At 38.3% G+C, this 22,211-nt stretch overlaps 2 protein-coding genes across 5 annotated transcripts in view; one reads left to right on the forward strand and one right to left on the reverse strand.

Annotated features, from left to right (window-relative positions):
* Positions 1-20,879, reverse strand: part of LOC308692371 (uncharacterized protein) — a 36,376-nt gene extending 15,497 nt beyond the window's left edge. For 3 of the 4 annotated variants that reach the window (XM_081368308.1, XM_081368309.1, XM_081368310.1), the window contains exons 1-3: positions 20,098-20,756; positions 16,247-16,396; positions 1,706-2,228 (exon numbers count right to left, since the gene is read on the reverse strand). In XM_081368308.1, coding sequence (XP_081224434.1) covers positions 1,706-2,228; positions 16,247-16,396; positions 20,098-20,406 — 982 coding nt within the window. In that variant the 5' untranslated portion in view covers positions 20,407-20,756. Of the gene's footprint in view, positions 1-1,705; positions 2,229-16,246; positions 16,397-20,097 lie in introns of all 4 variants that reach the window. The other variant, XM_081368311.1, reaches the window with a different exon arrangement.
* The window catches only part of LOC308702727 (tripartite motif-containing protein 16-like), a 662,678-nt gene that overhangs the window by 336,563 nt on the left and 303,904 nt on the right, over positions 1-22,211 (forward strand). The window lies entirely within an intron of this gene.

Genomic DNA, 22,211 nt, shown 5'->3' on the forward strand with positions numbered 1-22,211 from the left:
CGCATCTCATTTGTGATCAGATTTTTGGAAAAACTTAACAATAAGGTCTCATTTATTAATGTTAGTTAATGCTAACATGAACTAACAATGAGCAATGCATGTTTTAAAGCATTTGTTAAACTTTGTTATTGTCAGTTAGTAAAAATTGTTTATTGTTCATGTTAGTTCACAGTGCATTGACTAATGTTTCCAAATGCAACTTTTGATTTTAATAAAATGTTAGCAGAAATACAATTTTAAAAATCATGACAACAAACCAAAACTAAACTAAACTAAACTAAAAACCGAACCAAAATCCAAAAAGGAGGAAATCAAAATGAATGAATAAAAAAAAAAAATCCTAAAACTAACTTCAAACTAAACTAAATTAAACCCCCAAACAAAACAAATCAAAAACCCAAACACTAACCTCAAACAAAACAAAACTTAACCGAAAAAAAATAACAAAAAAAAAAAACACTATTCTCAAACAAAACAAAACTACCCCCCCCCCAAAATAAATAAATAAATAAAAAACCCAAAACTAACCTCAAACAAAACAAAACCTCCAAACAAAACCATTCAAAAACAAAACCCCAAAACTAACCTCAAACAAAACAAAACCTCCAAACAAAACAAATAAAAAACAAGCAAAACCCCAAAACTAACCTCAAACAAAACCAATCAAAACAAAACCCCAAAGCTAACCTCAAACAAAACAATACCTCCAAACAAAACCAATCAAATCAAAACCCCAAAGCTAACCTCAAACAAAACAATACCTCCAAAACCAATCAAAAACAAAAACCCAAAACTAACCTCAAACAAAACCTCCAAACAAAACAAATAAAAAAACAAGCAAAACCCCAAAACTAACCTCAAACAAAACAAAACCTCCAAACAAAACAAATAAAAAACAAGCAAAACCCCAAAACTAACCTCAAACAAAACCAATCAAAACAAAACCCCAAAGCTAACCTCAAACAAAACAATACCTCCAAACAAAACCAATCAAATCAAAACCCCAAAACTAACCTCAAACAAAACTAAACCCCACAAACAAAACATACATTATAAAAATAAAATAAAAATGCATTTGTTTCATCAAATGAAAAACAATTCTAAATATCGTCCAACACAGAATCAGTGAGAACTGTCAGCAACATTCGATTACACTTTATTGAAGGTGTTCTTGTTACTGTGTAATAAGACACGCAAGTAATATTAATAAGGATTCTGGTTTGGTATAAGGTTAGTTGCAGGTAATTGTGCATAACTTACTGTTATTCTGCTAGCAAGGACACTGTAGAGTCAAGTGTTACCCAGCATACTTTACAGGGTTTCCAGTTCTTGCAAGATGGTGGGATTGTTAAAAAACATTATTTGTATCAAAAAAAGAAGCAAAAACGAACACAAATTTGATCGAGAGTCGAGACTGCGGAAAAGGCTCGACTGAAATATGAATGCAACACGGACCAAAGCCATCTAAACTAAACAACAACAGGAGGTGATGTAATAAGATGTGACCGCATTCAGCCCAGAGCACAGCATTGTTTTGTCCCGTACCAAAATATAAAAGCAGTTTAATTTGTTTTGTGTCTTTAGGTTTGGTGTTAAAAATGACACATTGAGCGAACCAGGACTAAATGTATAATTTTCTTTTTTTAACAAAAGCTCCAAGAGAAACAAAGAGTGAACACACCCTAAGAGTGCTGATGCGTCATACCATTATTCTCCAGGACCTCTGGAAGGGATTCGGCCGCTGGCGAGCTCTCGGGGACGGGCACAGATGCTGGTTCAGGGGCGGGGGCGGATGGTGGCTCTGGGACGGGCGCTGGTTCAGGGGTTGGCACAGAAACAGGTTTTGAGCTGAGCGTTTTTTCTGGGGCAGGCACTGATATTGGTTCAGGGGTGGGTTCAGATGCTGGTTCAGGGACGGGCACCTCTGGGACAGGTTCAGGCACTGGTTCTGGGACAGACTCCTTTACTGGTGCAGCCACTGGTTCTGGGACAGACTCCTTTACTGGCTCTTCTACTGGTGCAGCCACTGGTTCTGGGACAGACTCCTTTACTGGTGCAGCCACTGGTTCTGGGACAGACTCCTTTACTGGCTCTTCTACTGGTGCAGCCACTGGTTCTGGTGACTTGGTGGGAACCTGCTCAGGCACTGGCTCTTGCACTGGGACGGGCTCTTCCACAGGTGCGGATTCTACGATTGCTTTGGATACAGGCTCAGGCTCTGGAGCTGCCTGTAGAAATCAGAGGTAGAGCAGTAGAATAATAGTCATTTTATCTCATTTATATGCATCAGTGTCAAACACAGCTGATAATGCAGTAAATTTAAGGTATCAGGGCTGCACGATTAATCAAAATTAAACCGGACACCATTTTGCAAAGGCTGCGAATTTTTATGAGACGTTTGTCAGTGAAGTACGGCTCTGTGATCAGTATAAATGCTGCTCCTGAAAGCCAGCGGGCGCTCTCACGCAGACACGCCAAATATGCCCCACCGCAGAAGTACGATAACGCACATCATTCCAGGAAATCCCTATGGGCATCATGCTATCTGTAGCTGAACAAACAGAAGATTGAAATGCTTTGATTGATTAAACATGACTAATAAACACATGACTACGACAATGTATGATTTATCTGAGTTCTTCAGGGCTTCTTGGGTATTTTCATGATAATAAAGTATATTTATACTTCAATGCTAATTGAAGTATAGCCTGACATAGCCTGACATAGCCCACTGTATCAAATTCTATTAAATATGTTGTATGCTTTATTCTGTGTAAGAAGCCACGTCATCTTACATAAGGATCCTCAACTGTCATATTGTCATACACGTTTGGAGTAAAAACATGTTATAAAAAGTTGTCTTTTGTTGGACAAGAGGTCTGGCAAGTCATGTTTTGAAATTGTTTTTTCTAATGCACGTTATAAGCGACTCAAACTCGCAGTGCTTTCAGAAGGAGCAGCATTTACTGCTGATCACAAAAAAAAAAAAAGCAAACCAAACCCCAAAACAAAACTGAACTTCAAATTAAAAGTAGTCAAAACAAAACCCTGAAAAGCCAAACAAACCACAAACATTAACAAAACGGATCAACAAAAAGGCAACCCCCCCCCCCAAAAAAGACAAAATCAAAATAACCCAAAAGAATGCCAAACAAAATAAAATAATATAATAACTAAACCCCTAAACCCCCAAACAAAAGGAATAAAAAAAAAAACTAAAAGCAAAACACCAAACAAAACAAGAACACACACAAAAAAAGCCCCCCCCCAAAACAAAAACCAAAAACCAAAATAACCCAAAAGATAGCCAAACCACAAAACATAAAACACAAACAAAACTAAACCTCCAAACAAAACGAACAAAAACCCTAATTAAACAACCCCCCCCTCCAAAAAACTAAACCCAAACAAAAATAAACCCAAACAAAACTAAACCCTAAACAAAACGAATATAAAAAAAAAAAGAAAAGAAAGCCAAACAAACCCCAAAACCAAAACTTTCTGTGATTCTATGTAGAAAAAAGTATGTTTATTTATAATGTGGAACATTTAAAAAGCTCTTGTCTTCTACTTCATGTTAGCAGAAAGAATAATATGTTTTATTAATAATATATTTTTATAAACATCCCATCCATACATTGGGTACAGAATACTTCACAACTTTGAAGCCACTGAATTCAAACCTTGATCTCTCTGTAGCCGACAGAGCTGAGGGGAATAGAGCATCTGTGTGACAGCTGTCATCTGCAGTCGCTCCAGCCTTAAAATGCACCTGCTGTCCATGACAAGGGGACAAAGCTTGTCCAAACACACAGCACTGCTTCTGCTGGCCATGAATGCTCTTAACCCAACCACTTACATGCACATTAACCCATCAAGAAACAGCTGTGCAAGCCTTCCAACTACCAAGTGACTTCTTAACCATTCATAGGGATTGGAGATTTGAGTGCAGAAAGAATGGAGTGATAGATTCATATGCAATACAATTGAGCTCTGGAAATATTAGTTAATTAATCCTTTTCGTAGCCAGACCAAATTTTTATATTTTCTGCACTTTTCAGGTTTAATCATAATACATGTTGCTGAAATGTGGCTGAAAGCATAATCAAAGCATACATTTTTAATAAGTGATCATTTAAGGCTGCTAAAATTCTTAAGTGTGGACATACGGTATGCCACAGAACACAATGACGTCGCTAGTGTTTCTGGGGCAACTAACATTTCATTTGGCCCCCTTGGTAGAAAACGCAGAATCGCAGACTTTACTCAGTCCCACTTTTCTCCCAACTGGCAACGCCGAGGCACACACCTACTATTGTTTATCAAACTTACTAAGGATTTGAAACCCATACTAATACTACACTATCATACTCGGTAACATGGCCTTAATCGTACCGCAGCACCATTTTACACCATACAAGAGGATACTGGATTGAATTGGAGTCTGTAGGGATTAAGGTTATCCAGAGAGGTTAAATTTAAGATTAACTGTAGATTCTGATGATTAGGTGATTCAGAATGTCAACAACAAGCTGGTGAAAGGGAATGACAAGAAGAATGAAAGTAATACTAATAGAGCTGCATTTCCTAAAGAAAAAAAAATTAGTAGCGTTTCCCCATTCAAAACTTGCATTCCTGATGCTTAGGGTTTTTGGGTGGTCGCCTAGGCCTTGCTGTAAATTTGCTGAGGCATTCTGAATGATGCAATGCTCTTGGGTTGCAATGCTGTTGCTAGGGTGCTCTGAGTGGTTGCCAGAGTGTTGCTATGCATTGTTACGTTATTCTGAGTGGTCGATAGAGCTGCTGCGCAGTCGCTAGGCTGTTCTGAGTGGTTGCCAGGGTGTTGCTATGCATTGAGGAATTTTGAGTGATTATTAGTGCTGCTTAACAATTATAAGGTGTTCCGAGTGGTTGCCAGGGTGTTGCTATGCATTTCCTAAGGTATTCTGAGGTGTTAGTGTTTCCATGCAGTTGCTCTGATTTTCTGAATGGTTGCCATGCTAAGGTTTTCTGCAGTTGCTAGGGTGAAATGAGTGCTCAGTCTCTGGTATTGTGGCCAACAGATATGGCTCTGGTCCCTCCTTCAATTCAAGTCTGAGGAATTGTTTTTGTGCATTTTATTGTCCACCAAATGAAAATAATGAATGGCTAAACATGACAAGACAGCTGCTACCAGAATAGCAACTCCATTCCCTCCCTGAAACCAAACTGTATTGCAATCAGAATTTTGGCAACCGCTGAACACCAGCAGATGGTGCATTCCATCTTGCACAAACTAATTTCTGATGTGTGAGGGCAAACCCTCAAGTTTATATAGTGATGTATAATAGTGATCTTCTAGTCTGCTACCAGATTCCAGAGCGGAGTCAAATCCAAAAGGCCAGAAATTAAACTATCAAATTCACAGATTTTTAACCCGCTTTGTATTGCTACAATGTCGGTAGTATATGTAAATGAACAGTGTTTACTCTTTCTCTGTGTTACCTGGACAGAGAAATTTATGTTTATTCAACAAAAGGGAAGACAACAACCCTTTTCCTCTGTTTTCTCTATTCAGGTATCTCCAATTTCAAAAGATTTTTTGCATTTTTACCACATAGACATTTGTGCTGGCTTGTATCAAGCCATGTTTGGGTCAAATATGGACAAACCCAACCATTGGTTTAAATTAACCTAAATTCTAGGTTACTTTAAACCAACGGTTGGGTTAGCCCATATTTTGTGTAAAAAGTTTTTATAAAAATGGTGCACCCACTTTTTTTCATTATTTACTTTCCCAAATGTCAATGAAAACACAAAATAGGGACAAACCCAACAGTTGGCTTAAATTAACCTAGAATTTAGGTTACTTTAAACCAATGGTTGGGTTTGTCCATATTTGACCCAAACAGGAGTTGAAACAACACAGCATTTTTAATGAGAGTGTGATTAAAATGTGTTTTAAAAGGTGTAATTTACATACTTTGTGTTTTTTTTTTTTTTTTTAATGGTTTGATCCTAAAGCAATTATCCACGAGAAGCTAATAAATTCGACAAATTAAGTTCGTTAGACTAACAGTAGACTGTTTATGGTTGACAAGCAACGTAGAACTTGGCACACTGAAAGGAACATTCCAGGTTCAAGCTAAGCTGTAGCGTCAGCATTAAAGACATGCTGTTGATTACCACAGAAATCAAGTTTCAACAAACAAAGCCCATTATCTATGGATAAACACTGCAATACACAGTTTAGCTCATTTTTGTTTTTATAGAAATGGTTGTATTTAAGAGCATCACACATTCTGACACTAGAGATTGAGACTTCAGTTGATGTGAGGTTACACATTCTATTCCAACATATTTAGAGCCAGAAGAGTTCAGTTTACAATATGGTATCAACATCTCACACTGTTTTTCTTTTCCTCCAACAACTAAATAAAGTCACCTAATGTCTCGCAGCACTCTGTCCCGAGACGTAAACACATGAAAGGCGGCAAGGGAATTAGGGCAGCTTCAGACGGATTCTTCCTCGCGGTGATGACTGCCAACAGTCCATTAGTCCTGATGCTCTTAGAAAAGCGTGAACCACCTGAGAGGATGTCAGACCGCCAAGGATGTCATCTTAGGCTTAACTGTCATCTCAGATCCTTTGGAAAGTTTAGATGTTGCCACAGACCTTCTGTATGGAGGTCAGGGTGAGAGATCACCAATACAAACATATCCTGAGGTTTTATAGAGGCTTTATGCCTTTTTTTTTACTTGTCCCTGGAGACACTTATCTATTAAATACAGAGGTAAACTCTCAAAATACATAAAACGCATAGTCCCGACTGACACAGCAACATAAATTGTGCCTAATTTGATTTGAGAGCTACAGTGATGGGCAAGATTGTCAGGATATTCTTAAAAAAAAAGTTAGTTATTTGTGTAAAGATGATCTTCACTTCCTTATTTCCATATTGCCAGCAAGCAAATAATCCTTAGGCAGTGTGCCATTGCATCTCGAATAAGCTCTCATTGTATTACTCATTTATGGAAAGCATTTGCACTAAATGAATTCTCCACAAAACCTTCAGCCCTGCTTTGAATTCTTACAAAAAGGTCTTTGTTTCACAAGGCCCATAGTCATCATGTACAGTCAGTGACTGTCTGCCTACTAGCATTATGTACTGCATTGCACCATTGTTTAGTTAAGGGACATCACCAGTTGTGGCTGAAAGGGCAAGACAGGGGCTGCATCCGAAATCACATACTTCCCCACTATGTAGTAGGCGAAAAACAGTATGTGACAAAAGTAGTATGTCTGAATTCAAAGTATTCATAAAAGAGACAAAAAGTACCCGGATGATCTGCTTCTTCCAGCGAGATTCTGAAGTGTGTATCTCTTCACTGTCCCATGAGGCCATGGGGGAGGATTTGTGAATGGCAGTGAAGTGACGTAACTGAAACTGGTAGGTCACATGATAACAACATGTCGAATGCAGTACGTCCAGATTTCATTCATACTAAACAGGACATACTTTAAAGCTGTCATGGAGTAATTACTTGTTCTAAATGAGTACCTACTCAAGAGAGTGTGTGATATGGGACACAGCCTGGAACTGTAGATGTGTTCAGAAAAACCTAGTGAGCTTCCTTATTAGCTTCTGGGTCTGGGCCAAAACACGTTGTGCTTGAACACACATTCTAGTTGCCCGTTGGCTAGTTTGTTCTGTGCCTGCATGACAACTCGCCATACCAGCAGGTGGCAGTAGTTTGTGTTCGCCATTCAGAAAGAGAATCCGAAACTAGGACTGCCGATAAATAAACTATAAACAAAGTAGCGCTTGCTTGGTTCGCTAAGCTGAACAGCCAATCAAGAGTGATCTCTCTCATCAATGGCTCCAGCACCAATTCAACATGCTCTATGCTCTGTATGCGGCTCATATGATATTGAGTCCACAAGTAATGGTGCGATCCATTTACCAAGGAAGTCGGATGTCAGAGCTGGGAATGACAATCCACCCGAGTTGACCTTCCATTCCAGTAAACAGGTGCTTGCTCTTTGAAAATACAAACACACAAAAAAGGGGTTATCAGTGCACAGATAATGCCGAAGTATCACGTCCACAAATAGAGGTTGGATATTGTGTGCACCACGGAGTTTATTGAGACGCAGACAAACAGAAGTGCTGGTAAGCAATGTATTACTACTGTTTGACTGCAGTTGATGCGCCGAGCAGCCATATTTGATTCTGAAGACGGGGTTGTTGAGGATCCTCAGAGTTTCCAGGTCGCATCTCTGACTTAGGGGGGGGGGGGGGGCGTTTCAGTTAAAAGTTCCTACTGGGAAATCAGAATTCCCAACTTCAGAGTACAAATGGAACAAACCATAACGTATGTGGGATGCTCTACGTAGGAAGCAACTCCACATGCCAGACAAACAGCAAATTTCATGTCTCTTAGCATGTTGCTAAGCTAACGCTGTGATGCTCTAATAAGCAGAAAAATGCAACGCACACAGAAATGTTTGGTGAAATAGTCCATTTTAAATATTTACTATTACAATTTATCTATTAGTGATGGGTTTGTTTTGATTCAGTGTTCAGCTCATATCAAACTGGCCAAGTCACATGATTTCAGCAAGCTTCGTAACCATACAGTTTTGAACCTTGGTTTGAATTTACATTTACGCATATAGCAGAAGCTTTTAATTCACTTTGGTTAAAAAAAAAAAGAGGAACAAAAGCAATCCGTCAAAGTGCTAACAATATTTGTAAAATTCAATGCAAGGTTTATTAGACAACTAGATAAGGAATTCCAATGGTTCGCTGCTAGAGGGAGTTGATCTGGTGAACCAGTGTCTAACATATGGTTTTAACTGGGCCTGTTTTATAATGTAATTCAGTTTTAATTAATTTGAATAAACATGCATGTATAACACAATGGCAGTGACAAATTATTTTTATTTGGCCTAATCAGCCAAGTCTTGCCTAAGAACACATACAAGTAGGCAAAACAGAAACGATATACTTCATATTTATTGCCCTTTAATGATTTGCAAATAACATTTAATAGATAACACTTTCATAAAAAACATCAATGATTGGTTTGTCTGTCTTTATTCACATTGCATTTACACCGCTTTGGCCAGTGAGAGGTGTTTTCAGGACTTGGAAACAGTGAATCATTTGCGAAGCAGTCGGTTCAATTGAAGAGTTTGTAAAAGCCTTGTTTCTTACAGCTAATTTTGCATAATGCTTCCTCTCAGTTGGAAGGTTAGATGGAAACTTAGTATCATATTTCATCAGAATATTAAATGTGAATAGAGCCAAATATAACAATCATCTACGGACTGTACACATCAAATGACACTGCACAATTAAGGCAAAATAAAGGGTTTAAGTGGGTGTGCTGATTATTTTCTTGTTCTGAATTCAAGACAAGATCCATATTTCAAAGAAACTAAAAGTAATTATGAAATTACACAAAATGTAAACTGCATTTAAATGTTCCTCTATGCTTTCCCCCCCCTGATATTACCTTTCATGAAATATGTAGTACAGCTGTATGTGACTATAAATGGTCTGTAAAGTTTCAGAAGATCAAAGTGCTGATAAAGTGATTCAATGTCTCCCAAAAGAAAGAAGCGATTCTGAACTGCCTGAAATGAGTCGTCAGTAATTCCAGTCTTTCGGTTTAAACCCATGTAGGTTTGTAACAAATTTGCATTCTGCCAGCCTATGGTCTTCATTGGGTGCTCACGAAGAACATCTACTTTGACTCTCAAACACTACAGTTGTTGCTGAGACTGGAAGAGTTTGGTTTTGTTTTGTCGACATGTCGAGAAGATGCTGTTTTTTGCCCTGCAATCGCAAATCCAATTTGCATGCACTTCCAAAGGATGAGGAGTCAAATTGATATATGATAAAAAAGACGCCATCTGTGCTATTAGTATCACTGTGTATTAAGCGCTGAGGAACAGCTGAAATTTAGATATGCTAATGGGATTTTCGTTTACGACACTTGCTGTAAGCGGTAGTCCAATCGCAAGAGATTGGGCAATCTGACCAATGAGAGCAGAGTAGACCAATCACAAAAGACTGGGTCATTTGACCAATCAGAGCAGAGTAGACCAATCACAACAAACTGGGCTATCTGACCAATCAGACCAATCACAACAATCTGGGCCATCTGATCAATCAGAGCAGAGTAGACCAATTAGGGCTGAACGATTAATCGCAATAAAACCGCACGCGATTATTTGGCAAAGGCTGCGATTATTTTATGCGCAGCTTGTCAGTGCAGTGCTGCCCCATTTGAACGCCAGAGGGCGTTCTCATGCAAACACGATAATTATGCCCCGCCGCAGAAGTACAATAATGCGCATCATTCCAGGAAACCCCTATCGCTGTAGCTGAATAAACAGAAGATTGAAACGCTTTGATTAAACATGACTTATAAATACACGACTGCCTTATTCTGTGTAAGAAGCACATCATCTCACAGAAGGATGAGCTCAGCTGTCGTTACGAAGTGAGTTTGGAGTAAATGCATGTTATTAAATGTTGTCTGTTGTTGGACAAGAGGTTCATAAATGCTTCTCATGTTTTGGAAAGATGTTTGACACGTGTTGTTTTTTCAAATGCACGTTATAAGTGACTCAAACTCACAGTCCTTTCAGATGGAGCAGCGTTTACAGAGCCGTACATCAATGACAAGCTGTGCATAAAAAAAAAAAAATAATAATAATCGCAGCCTTTGTGATTTTAAAATCGTGATAAGCCATCTCGATTTAAGTGCGATTACATGTAAAGTGCGAATAATCGTTCAGCCCTAAGACCAATCACAACAAACTGGGCCATTTGACCAATCAGAGCAATCACAACAGATTGGACCATCTGACAAATCACAACAGACTGGGCCATCTGACCAATCAGAGCAGAGTAGACCAATCACAACAGACTGGGCCATCTGACCAATCAGAGCAGAGTAGACCAATCACAACAGACTGGGTCATCTGACCAATCAGAGCAGAGTAGACCAATCACAACAGACTGGGTCATCTGACTATTTAGAAAGAGTAGACCAATCACAACAGACTAGGTCATCTGACCAATCAGAGCAGAGTAGACCAATCACAACAGACTGGGCCATCTGACCAATCAAAGCAGAGTAGACCAATCAAAACAGGCTGGGCCATCTGACCAATCACATCAGACTGGGTCATCTGACCAATCAGAGCAGAGTAGACCAATCACAACAGATTGGGCCATCTGACCAATCACATCAGACTGGGTCATCTGACCAATCACAGCAGTGTCGGCTCTCAGAAAGGAGGGTTTTAGAGAGACAATCATGTGCCAAACCATTTCAGACACTGAGAAAAGAGCTGATGCTGCAATATATATATTAGGATAAACCTGAAAAAATAGCTTTTTTTATCTTTGATGCATGCAAACCTATTGTAGGAGACTCCAAAACAACATTAGGAACATGTAAAAGAGCAAAATAAGTATCATGGCCAAAAAAGAAAAAAAAGAAAGAAAGAAAAAAAAAGACAGATAACTGAGGACATCAAACATTTACATCCAACACAACCGTGGACAGTCTTATGACACCAAATCAATATCAGCAAACCTCCTACCTATAGGAAATAAATCATGACAATGTTTGCATAGATCACTGAAAGAAGAAGTTAATGGTAACAAGCTGAAATTCCAAACCAGCAAAGTCAGAGAAAAGTCTGACCAATCAGCAGGCAGAATCACAGATTCCTCAGCAGACTGCTGTTAGAGACTGACTGGCCTGGAGACAGAAACAAAGTGTTGAGGAATGTTCCTGAGCGCTCGCCCTGTTTCAGATGCTTGTGCACATTCAACACTGACGTCTTCAGTTTTAAAGTTCAGCCAGTCATTCACACTTTAGACATTGTTATGCGTCCAGAAATCCCTCAAAAATAACAGCAACAAGCTTTGAGTTGAAGGACAATTGTTCGTTGGCTACATCCGCTGTTGAGTCCTTATTGGCGGCACCTCAGAGCAGATTGGTACAGCTTTCCTCTTTGAGGTTTCCCTCTGAATACACATTGCCATGTAAGGAAGGTAAAACACTCTGAAAAAAGGAAACTTGAGGAGCTGGGAGCTGGAATTGTGGGAGAAAGGGCCAGAACAAGAACTGGGCAGAAAACAATTAATCAGCCCATGAGGCACGTGGGATTTAGGTCACTTAGTTTGGATACAAAGTAATTGTCAATTTTGGATAAACTATCACTCTGTATTTCCTTTAACTGGTCCAGATGCTTAAAAAAAAAGCTTAAAAACATCTGATTATGAGATGCGTTTATGCAAATATAGCAGATATACAGTGTATGCAGTCATAAAGATTCACACGCTTATGATTAATCTACACAACTCTGTTCAATTCACATTAGGAACCAATTCCTTGCTCACTAAACCTGAAGTAGATCTACAAGGCTTGGTGCAAAGAATGGTGAAATCTGAGCCCTTCTTTCCAGATGCTAACTTCAGATGTCTTCAGGGAGAGAGGGAGGTCGTAAAGTGCCAAAGAAGGAACTATGCCACATCAGCATGTCTAAAGGTCATGGATCCAGAGGTCATGAGGGGCCTCAGGGGTTACTGAGTTTAAAGGCAACATCAAACAACATTCTCAACCTTCCACGGAAAATGTCTTGAAAAATGTCCAATTCAATGAGAAACAAAGTAGCACAGACTTTTGACTATCACCAAAGTCTGGTACAATTTGCATTTTATTCTGATTTAGACAGGAAGACACCGTCTGACTGACATTAAACACAGTTTAGCATATATATATATGATATAAAATATGGCGCCCTTTGTGAAAAAGTAGTACATTATTTATAGAAATGTAGAGGCAGGGCAAGTCCTGTTGGAGTCGATCCATCTTCCAGCGCTCCTCTAAAGTCACACATCTATCAGAGAACTGCCTCATGGGTAACAAACAGCACAAGAGTTGATTTATTCTCTAGAAACCAATCAACACGTCAGTCTCAATTTCGTCCCAGGAGATCCGCGATCCTGCAGACTTCGGTTTCACCTCTAACCAAGCACACCTGAGCCAGCTAATCAAGGCCTCAATCCCAATGTGCATAATATGAAGGATGTTAAAGATTAGTTCATCCCATGACAAAGGTGCTCATCCCTATCAAAGAACATACTTCACATCAAGTATGCAAACCGGGTCCCAGTCAAGCTCTTAGGGTTCATTCAGAAAATTATGGCCTGGTGTGTTTGATCAGAGATGAAAATAAAACTCGGCAGGGGGAACCAGGTTATGTAAATATGCTTTATAGCCTCAATAAAGGAGTAATACATTATCCAAGCTTCTGCATGGAAGACATCCACTGATAAACGCACCGAATGCAATGAGGGCTGTTGAAGTATCCACACTACTTGTGTTTTCTGTTCAATCATTCACTGTGACTGCATCACCATTACCTGCATTTATTTCCCCAATACTGGTTTACTATAGCCACATTCACACAGAAACAGAATATGATTGTCAGTTCTGTATTTATATGGTTACGTTCACACGCAGTTCAGTCATTGCTAACACTTATTTCAATGGTCAACTCTAAGTAACTTTGCAACTTCATGCCAACAAGCTGTCATTAGAGGATTAGTAGACTGTCTGCTTAATATCTGCTAACACTTTATTTTGATACAGACATTACTTTGATGAACAGACATTCTCGTAAGCTTGGCGAACAGTTTTAGAGAATTTGATGTTTCCCCATTCAAAAAGAAAGGAGCTGCACTTGCATGACCGAGAGACGTTTCAAAGATGGCCGCCGAGTGAAATTACTTGTCTTAAAGGGACTTTGTTATTATCTGCGAACACTTTATTTTGATGCTCCGCAACGGACATTCTACTGACTTTAAGTAACTTTACAACTACGTCAACTTAATTCTACCAAGCCGAACTCTAAAATTCTACTACAAACTACTGATACTCTAATGAGAGTTAGTTGACATGTAGTTTCTTATTTACAAGAGTTACAACCGCATTCTATAACTGGAACCTGTAAACAACTGGAATAATCAAGGAACAAGACTTTTCAGTTTCATGGTCGTCGCCATCTTTGATATTACTTTGGTCACTTTTGCCATTGCTTCTGGTAACAGAATATATGCTTGACTCCCGTAAGTATCCGAAACGCTTCTGTCAGCTGCTGTGTGAACGGGACATTGAGACTCACACCAAATGCGGTTGTCAATCCCAAAAACTAATCCTATTTGGCATCTCCATTTCAGATAAAACCGAATGAACAGTAATTGTTTGCTTGTAAACAAACATCACCATGTCGTTTTTGGCGGCTGATTCTTGGTTCTCTCCAGAATGATCTGCAATGCAGACCAGATTGAATGTATTTACTAGTTCGTCTAAAGTCTGGCTACGGCACACTAGACAAAATCTGGCTTGGCTCTCCCTTTAATGGTATCACTCTCATGGTTTTTTAGCCAGACTGTAGAGGAGGCAGAAAAGGCAGTGTTACATAACGCTGTGTAATGGATCCCAGAGGGTCTCCTGCCGTACTGAATGGACAGGATTGGATCAGTGGGTGTGACAACACTTCTAATGTTTCTCATGTGTAGAACTTCACAGCACTACTGGCATGCTAAGACTGCCTTTATTAAGCAACATTGTACGAATATTTACATATATGAAGCACTTCTGTTTTATTTGTTTTGAATATTGTCTTTTGCACCCACAATGTTCCAAATAAAAAGAGCAAAAAAGTACCTTGAGCAGAACAAGAGAGAAAAAAAGTATGTTCTTGGTTTAAACAAATGCTGTTTTTGTAGTGAAGAGTCATTTGAGTCTGAGCAACGGTATTTGGTTATAGCACAATGATGCATGTCAAAAGATCAATGGGGATCATGACGCCTTTAATACATGTGTTACGGTCTTAGAAGTACATTATTTCAAAAGATGTTTGTAATCATTCACCAAAATGAAATCATATCTGATAGAAAAAAGTGGGCTTAAAGGGAAAGGCCACCCTTAAATGAGAATTAGGTCATCATTTACTCACCCTGGTGTTGTTGTAATGCCATATGCCCTTTTTTTATTTTTGAATGGAACACGAAAGGAGAGTAAAAAAAAAAGTCCCGCTCATGCTCGTCCATTTAATGGCAGTGAATAGCAACCAGCATCAGGTTTAAAAAAAAAAAAGACGCAAAAGTATAACAGAAAGATCCCATGTACACTACCACTCAAAAGTTTTGGATCAGTAAGATTTTTAATGTTTTTAAAAGTAGTCTCTTCTGCTCACAAAAAAAGTAATATTGTTAAAAATTATGCAATTTAAAATAACTTTTTTTTAGCATCATTACTCCAGTCTTCAGTGTCACATGATCCTTCAGAAATCATTATAATATGTGGATTTGATGCTCAAAAAACATTCATTATTATTATCAGTGTTGAAACAGTTCTTTGATGAATTCTTATAATTCAATTCTTTGATGAATAGAAAGTTCAAAAGAACAATATTTATTTGAAATTGAATATTTTGTGACATTATAAATGCATTTACTGTAACTTTTGATAAATTTAATTCATCCTTGATGAATAAAAGTATTGATTTCTTTTATTTATTTCCCCCCAAAATATAAAATTTTAATTCTTCCTGACCCCAAACTTTTGAACAGTAGTGTTTAATGTTACAAAAGCTTTTGAACTTACTATTCATCAAAGAATCCTGAAATTAAAAATGTAAATAACTGTTTTCAACATTGATAATAATTTTTCTTGAGCATCAAATAATCATATTAGAATGATTTCTGAAGACTAATGATGCTGAAAATTCAGATTTGATCACAGGAATAAATTACACTTTACTATATATATATTCACATAGAAAACAACTTAAATTGTAATAATATTTCACATTATTATTATTGTTATTATTATTTTAATCAAATAACTGCAGCCTTGGTGAGCAGAAGAGACTTCTTTTAAAACATTAAAAATCTTACCGATCCAAAACTTTTGACAGGTAGTGTATATTCCAAGTTTTCTGGGAGTATGGAAAAGAAATGTTATGTATTATTTAATGAAAATCCTGACCTTGGCCATTGGTTTTCTGTGCACAGCGCACGTTCATGAGACTCTATCAGCGCTGCAGTTCAATAAATGATGACTTGATTTTTTTTTTCAGGGTGAACTGTTCCTTTAACTGATAAATAATGGATAGCAGAGCATCTACACTCATCTTGAATCAAGTCCATCATATCACACATCTTACCTGGACAAGTGTCTCTTGCACAGGGATAACCTCGGGTTCAACCGCAGGCTGTTCCTCTACAACACCAACTTCCTCAATTACAGGGGCGACTGCAGCGGGCTCTTCCTTTTTCGGCTCAACAGCTGCCTTCTCCTCAGCCTTAATCTCTGCCTGTTTGAGCAAAGAGACTGAAGCTCAGAAAACAGCAAACACACTGTTACCAGTGTGGTAGCACACAAGTATCTAACTAACTTAAAGGGATAGTTCACCCAAAAATTTAAATTAGCATATACTCACCCTCAAGTCATCCTAGCTGTATATGATATTCTTCTTTCAGACGAATACAATCAGAGTTATATTAAAAAAAGTCCTGGCTCTTCCTATAGCTTTATAATGGCAGTGAATTGCTGTTTCTGTTTTTAAGTCCATAAAAGTGCATCTATCCATCATAAAAGTGCATCTATCCATGATGAAAGTGCATCTATCCATGATGAAAGTGCATCTATCCATGATAAAAGTGCATCTATCCATCATAAAAGTGCATCTATCCATCATAAAAGTGCATGTGTCAATCATAAAAGTGCGTCTATCCATCATAAAAGTGCATCTGTCCATCATAAAAGTGCATCTATCCATGATAAAAGTGCATCTATCCATCATAAAAGTGCATCTATCCATCATAAAAGTGCATCTATCCATCTTAAAAGTGCACCTATCCATCATAAAAGTGCACCTATCCATCATAAAAGTGCATCTATCCATCATAAAAGTGCATCTATCCATCTTAAAAGTGCATCTATCCATCATAAAAGTGCATCTATCCATCTTAAAAGTGCATCTATCCATCATAAAAGTGCATCTCTCCATCATAAAAGTGCATCTATCCATCATAAAAGTGCATCTATCCATCATAAAAGTGCACCTATCCATAATGAAAGTGCATCTATCCATCATGAAAGTGCATCTATCCATCATAAAAGTGCATCTATCCATCATGAAAGTGCATCTATCCATCATAAAAGTTCATCTATCCATCATAAAAGTGCATCTATCCATGATAAAGGTGCTCCACACGGCTCTGGCGGGTTAATAAAGGCCTTCTGAAGCGAAGCGATGAGTTTGTGTAAGAAAAATATCCATATTTAAAACTTTTACTTAAAGTCAAATTCTATTTTCCGGCCAAAAGGAAACTTTTTTTTATATATCTATAACTCCGATTGTATTCGACTGAAAGAAGAATCATATACGACTAGGATGACTTGGTGAGTAAATCATGGGGTAATTTTCATTTTTGGGTGAACTATCCCTTTAATATTAAAAAATGTCAAAAGGGTTGGAAACGACACGACTAGAGAATCAAAAAACGGTTCTTATTCAGAACAAATTCCATATTTAATAAACATAATAAATAATAATAATAATAATAATAATAAGATGATGAAGAACAGAAGTAAATGTAACTGAAATCCAAACAAGAATTTTCTGATACAAGAATATTCCAATATTAATCAGAATTTGGTCATATTCCATGTCATGTCATGTAAATACATGAACCAGCCACAACCAGATTAAGCAAACAAAAATATTATGGTTTGCCTGTATGTCGTATAAACACCTAATTCATAATATCCATGAACATTAATTTAGACATGCGCATGACCAAACAGGCCAAGGTAATTGTGGGTGATATTAAATACAGACAGGAGGTCAAAATTCAATCTATTGATGAAATACATTTTCGGAGCATGGAGGACATACTTTATTGCATGCATGTAAAAGTTTTTTTTTTTTTTTTTAAATAAAGCCAATTGCCAGAATTTGGCCTTTAATTGGAAAATGATCTTCATGTAAACATGGTTATTGTATAAAACTAAGAATGTATTAGTAGTCCACCAAAGTGAGAAACGTCAACATTGTCAAACCGGTACAAAATGTTATGAGTTTTGTCCGACTGGAGCTCTGAAGGTGATCTTAGCAGCTCTGTTCTCGTGAACGTCAGTTCCTCAATAGTGTGTGTCACACACACCTGTGCTCAAGACTCCTTGAGCGCTCAACAGCAGTATGTTACACAATATACACTTTTAAATATAGTGGATATACATTTGAAGCCATATATAGAAGCCACGTCCAAAGCTCTGGTTACAGCTGTGGTGGCACAATCTAAGTCGAGACCAAGCGTGTGCTAACATGAAACCCTCCTGAACTCTACAATGTCCACTAGTGTGATGTTTAAAAGAGGCGGATCTCAAGAAACATTCTGTACTGTCGGCCAGGACCGTAACCTACATAGACACTGAGGGGGACCTCAGTCCCAATAAATAAAAAGATGAGATGGCCAATCAAATCAAAGAAGGCGGGGCTTAACGTTCACCGAAGACGTGTGCAAATTTTGGATGGGTGGATGGACGAATAGGTGAATGGACGGACGGACGGATGGATGGATGGATGGATGGATGGACAGATGGGTGGGTGGGTGAATAGATGGATGGGTGGGTGGATGGTTGAATAGATGAATGGATGGGTGGTCGAATAGATGGATGGGTGGGTGAATAGATGGATAGATGGATGGATAGGTGGATGGATAGGTGGATGGATAGGTGGATGGATAGGTGGATGGATAGGTGGATGGATAGGTGGATGGATAGGTGGATGGATAGGTGGATGGATAGGTGGATGGAAGGGTGAATAGATGGATGGGTGGATGATTGAATAGACGGATGGGTGGATGGGGAAATAGATGGGTGGGTGGGTGGGTGGATGGGTGAATAGATGGATGGATGGATGGATGGATGGGCGGATGAGTGGATGGACAGATGGATGGGTAAATGGGTGAATGGATGGATGGGCGAATGGATGGGTGAATGGATGGATGGGTGAATGGATGGATGGGCGGATGGATGGAGGGATGGATGGATGGGTGAATGGGTAAATGAATGGATGTGTGAATGGCTGGGTGAATGGATGGATGGGTGAATGGATGGATGGGTGAATGAGTGGATGGATGAATGGATGGATGGATGGGCGAATGGATGAGGAATGGATGGATGGATGGATGGGTAAATGGATGGATGGGTGAATGGGTAAATGGATGGATGGATGGTAGTTGCTGCAGATTTGGTGGCTGCACTTCCATAATTTCTCATTCCACCACATCCTAAAAGTGCTGTATATTACCTAATATTCCAAAAAGTTTGATCAAAAACATTGATCAAGTACAAATAACATAAGGACTTTCGGAATATGTTATTCTCAGAACGCCCTCTCAAAGTTATGAGAACGTTCAAGTAAAAACATTAAAGGCGTTCCTTTGAACGGCGTTTAATTGTAAAGGCGTTGTTCTAAGAACGTTTCTCTAAACATCAAGAGCAAAAATGTTCCAAGAGAGTTTTGGTAGCGTTCCCATTAAGTTACAAAAACGTTATTTCTGAACGAATGTTCACTGAAAAGTTTTTAAAACTTTCTTCGTGGTTATGCAAACGTTAAGGGAACATTTCAATTGGTCATTTTACAAACATTATAGGAATGTTACTCAATGTTCTCTGTACGTAAAACAAACGTAACATTAAAAAAAAAAAAAAAACATTTAAAAACCGTTAGGCGCACATCTAACTAAACGTTTCAGGTAGGCTAAAGACATGAACATTATTAAAGACCAGATCTGAACGAATGTTTTTTTATTAACGGAGAAAACATTGAGAGAACCTTGCCACAACGTTAGCTAAAGTTCCTTTCAAATATTTATAAAGTTGTAAGAACGTTTAACGTTCTGTTAGCTGATAAGACGACGTGTCATTTACTCGAGGCCAAAGACTCCAGACTACATAAACTTACATAAACTAAATAAAATCCCAGCGGCACAGCGCGCATCTCACCTGTACAGGTGTTTGTTGCACCGCGATGACTTCAGCTTCTACAACAGGAGCGACTGGAACGAGCTCTTCCCTTTTCTTTTCAATAACCACATCCTCCTGTGCGGGGGAAGGAGCAGGAGCAGGAGCCGGGGAAGGTCGCTCCTCTCTGGGCTGCTGATGCGCAGTAACCCGCTCTGATCTCTCCTCGTGTTGTTTCTGTTTCTGGTCTTTTTTTTGCGCTGGTTTCTTCGCCAGGAACGTCGATGCAATTATAATGGCAATAATCGTAAAGAAAAGTGCGGACAAAATGACAGGTACGTCTATATTCATGATTGCCTGCGGTTGATGTTGTTGTTGTTATTACGGTGAAACTGTAGGCTTGAGCGGTTTATTGTGGCATGTAAAGCGGACGGATTAGTGAGCGCCTCAGCTCGTCCCGTTCCAGCTCGTCTGAGCGAGAGATCTCATGAAGCCCATGTGCGAGAGACGCTTTCCAGAAGGGCCGTGTCTTAAAACCTAGTCAGCTGCCTACTTAGACGGCAGCCTGGGGCGTGATAGTCTAATGAAGACGCTTAAAACAAATGAAATTAAATGCATTATGTAGCAGCTTTTTAGAAAATCCGTAACATTTCGACAATTTTTATTTTATTTTTTATAATGTAGCCTAATAGTGCTAATAAAAATAATTGAACATCAACCTGATATTATACAAGCGCAAGCTAAGGTCTGGCTGATGCCCATTAATGCTAGTTAGGAAGCTTATTGGGATTTGAGACGCAACCAATGACTCCCAACACAGCGTCACTCCCTACAGGACAGCCCACCTTTTTAAAGGAGCAATTTAAATGTTTTTTGACGAAACACTGGGCTCTTCTTCCTATGTTTTTCCCCTATATTTTGAAAGGGAACAATGTATGATTATTATAGCGATGGAACAACACAGTACTACTGAACGTATAAATCTTTTAGGAATATAGTTTCATTTGTTATTAACTTACTATTGTTAACTATGGTTTGGTTTGTGTGTGCATATGTTGTATTTATGTATATGTTGTGTACTAATGCAGCTTTGAGTCCAAGACAAATTTCCTGAAAAAGGACAATAAAGTACACTAACTAACTTACTAACTAACATATAGAGTTATATTCTTCTGAGGACTGCCATGTAAACAGCCCTTATGGGTTTGATGCAGATTTTAGTGGATATTTCCAATTATGTTTGTTTTAGAGTGCAATAGGTTTTTCCTGCAGTTTAATCATCACTCTATTCAACAGCATGAATAAATTACATAAAAAATAAATAAAAACAATTTTATATTTTCTTAACAAAAGGATGTTATTCCAGATAAATGCTCCCCTTCTGTATTAATATTATTTTTTTCAACAAAAGCTTAGATTCACAAGGTTTAAAATCATGTTTAATAATTAAATTTCGCATGAAATGGAAGTTGCGATAGTCATTTCTTCTCTATAGTGACTGTATATCCGAGTGAAACACTTCTGGAACAAGAACAAATGTAGGGCGGGGCTTGATTTGATTGGATGGTTATGGTTTGCTATTGGCTGATCTCGTGTGAGTGACAGCTTGCCCCGCCCTCATGCCAGTAAACACATCATCAGAGAAGAGAGGAGGTTATTGTGATTAAAGATTACGAGGACACGATTTTAAACGAATAATGATGTGCACTGATAAATCATTTATAACAAACACTGCAAAAAACAAACAATTTTTTCACAAAAATTTACCATTTTGATTTCATGATGACTTTAAATCCTTGTGGAAGTTGCATCATGTAATTTTATAAGTGGAGTTAAATGGAATTAAATACACTCTTCTTTCATGTGTTGTGTCCAGAATGTAACCTAAAACAAATATATTAATAATTTCAAGACATATTTATTGAAAAAATATATTAGCTCTTTAAAAGTTCTGGGATAAAAGAGAGTAGATATTCCACTGGTTTATGTGGTTAGTGCGTCAACTCTTTTTAATTGACCTTGTCATAAATAACCACAATGACGCATTAAGAGGAATTATGGTTATATAAGGGTCAAAAGTAATCAATCAGCCATGGTGAGCTGGATGTAACATCATCATCATCACACCATAGACAATCTGCGATATGCAAAGGCAA

This window comes from Scardinius erythrophthalmus, assembly GCF_964197995.2.
Source record: "Scardinius erythrophthalmus genome assembly, chromosome: 1".
Classification (NCBI taxonomy): Eukaryota; Metazoa; Chordata; class Actinopteri; order Cypriniformes; family Leuciscidae; genus Scardinius; species Scardinius erythrophthalmus.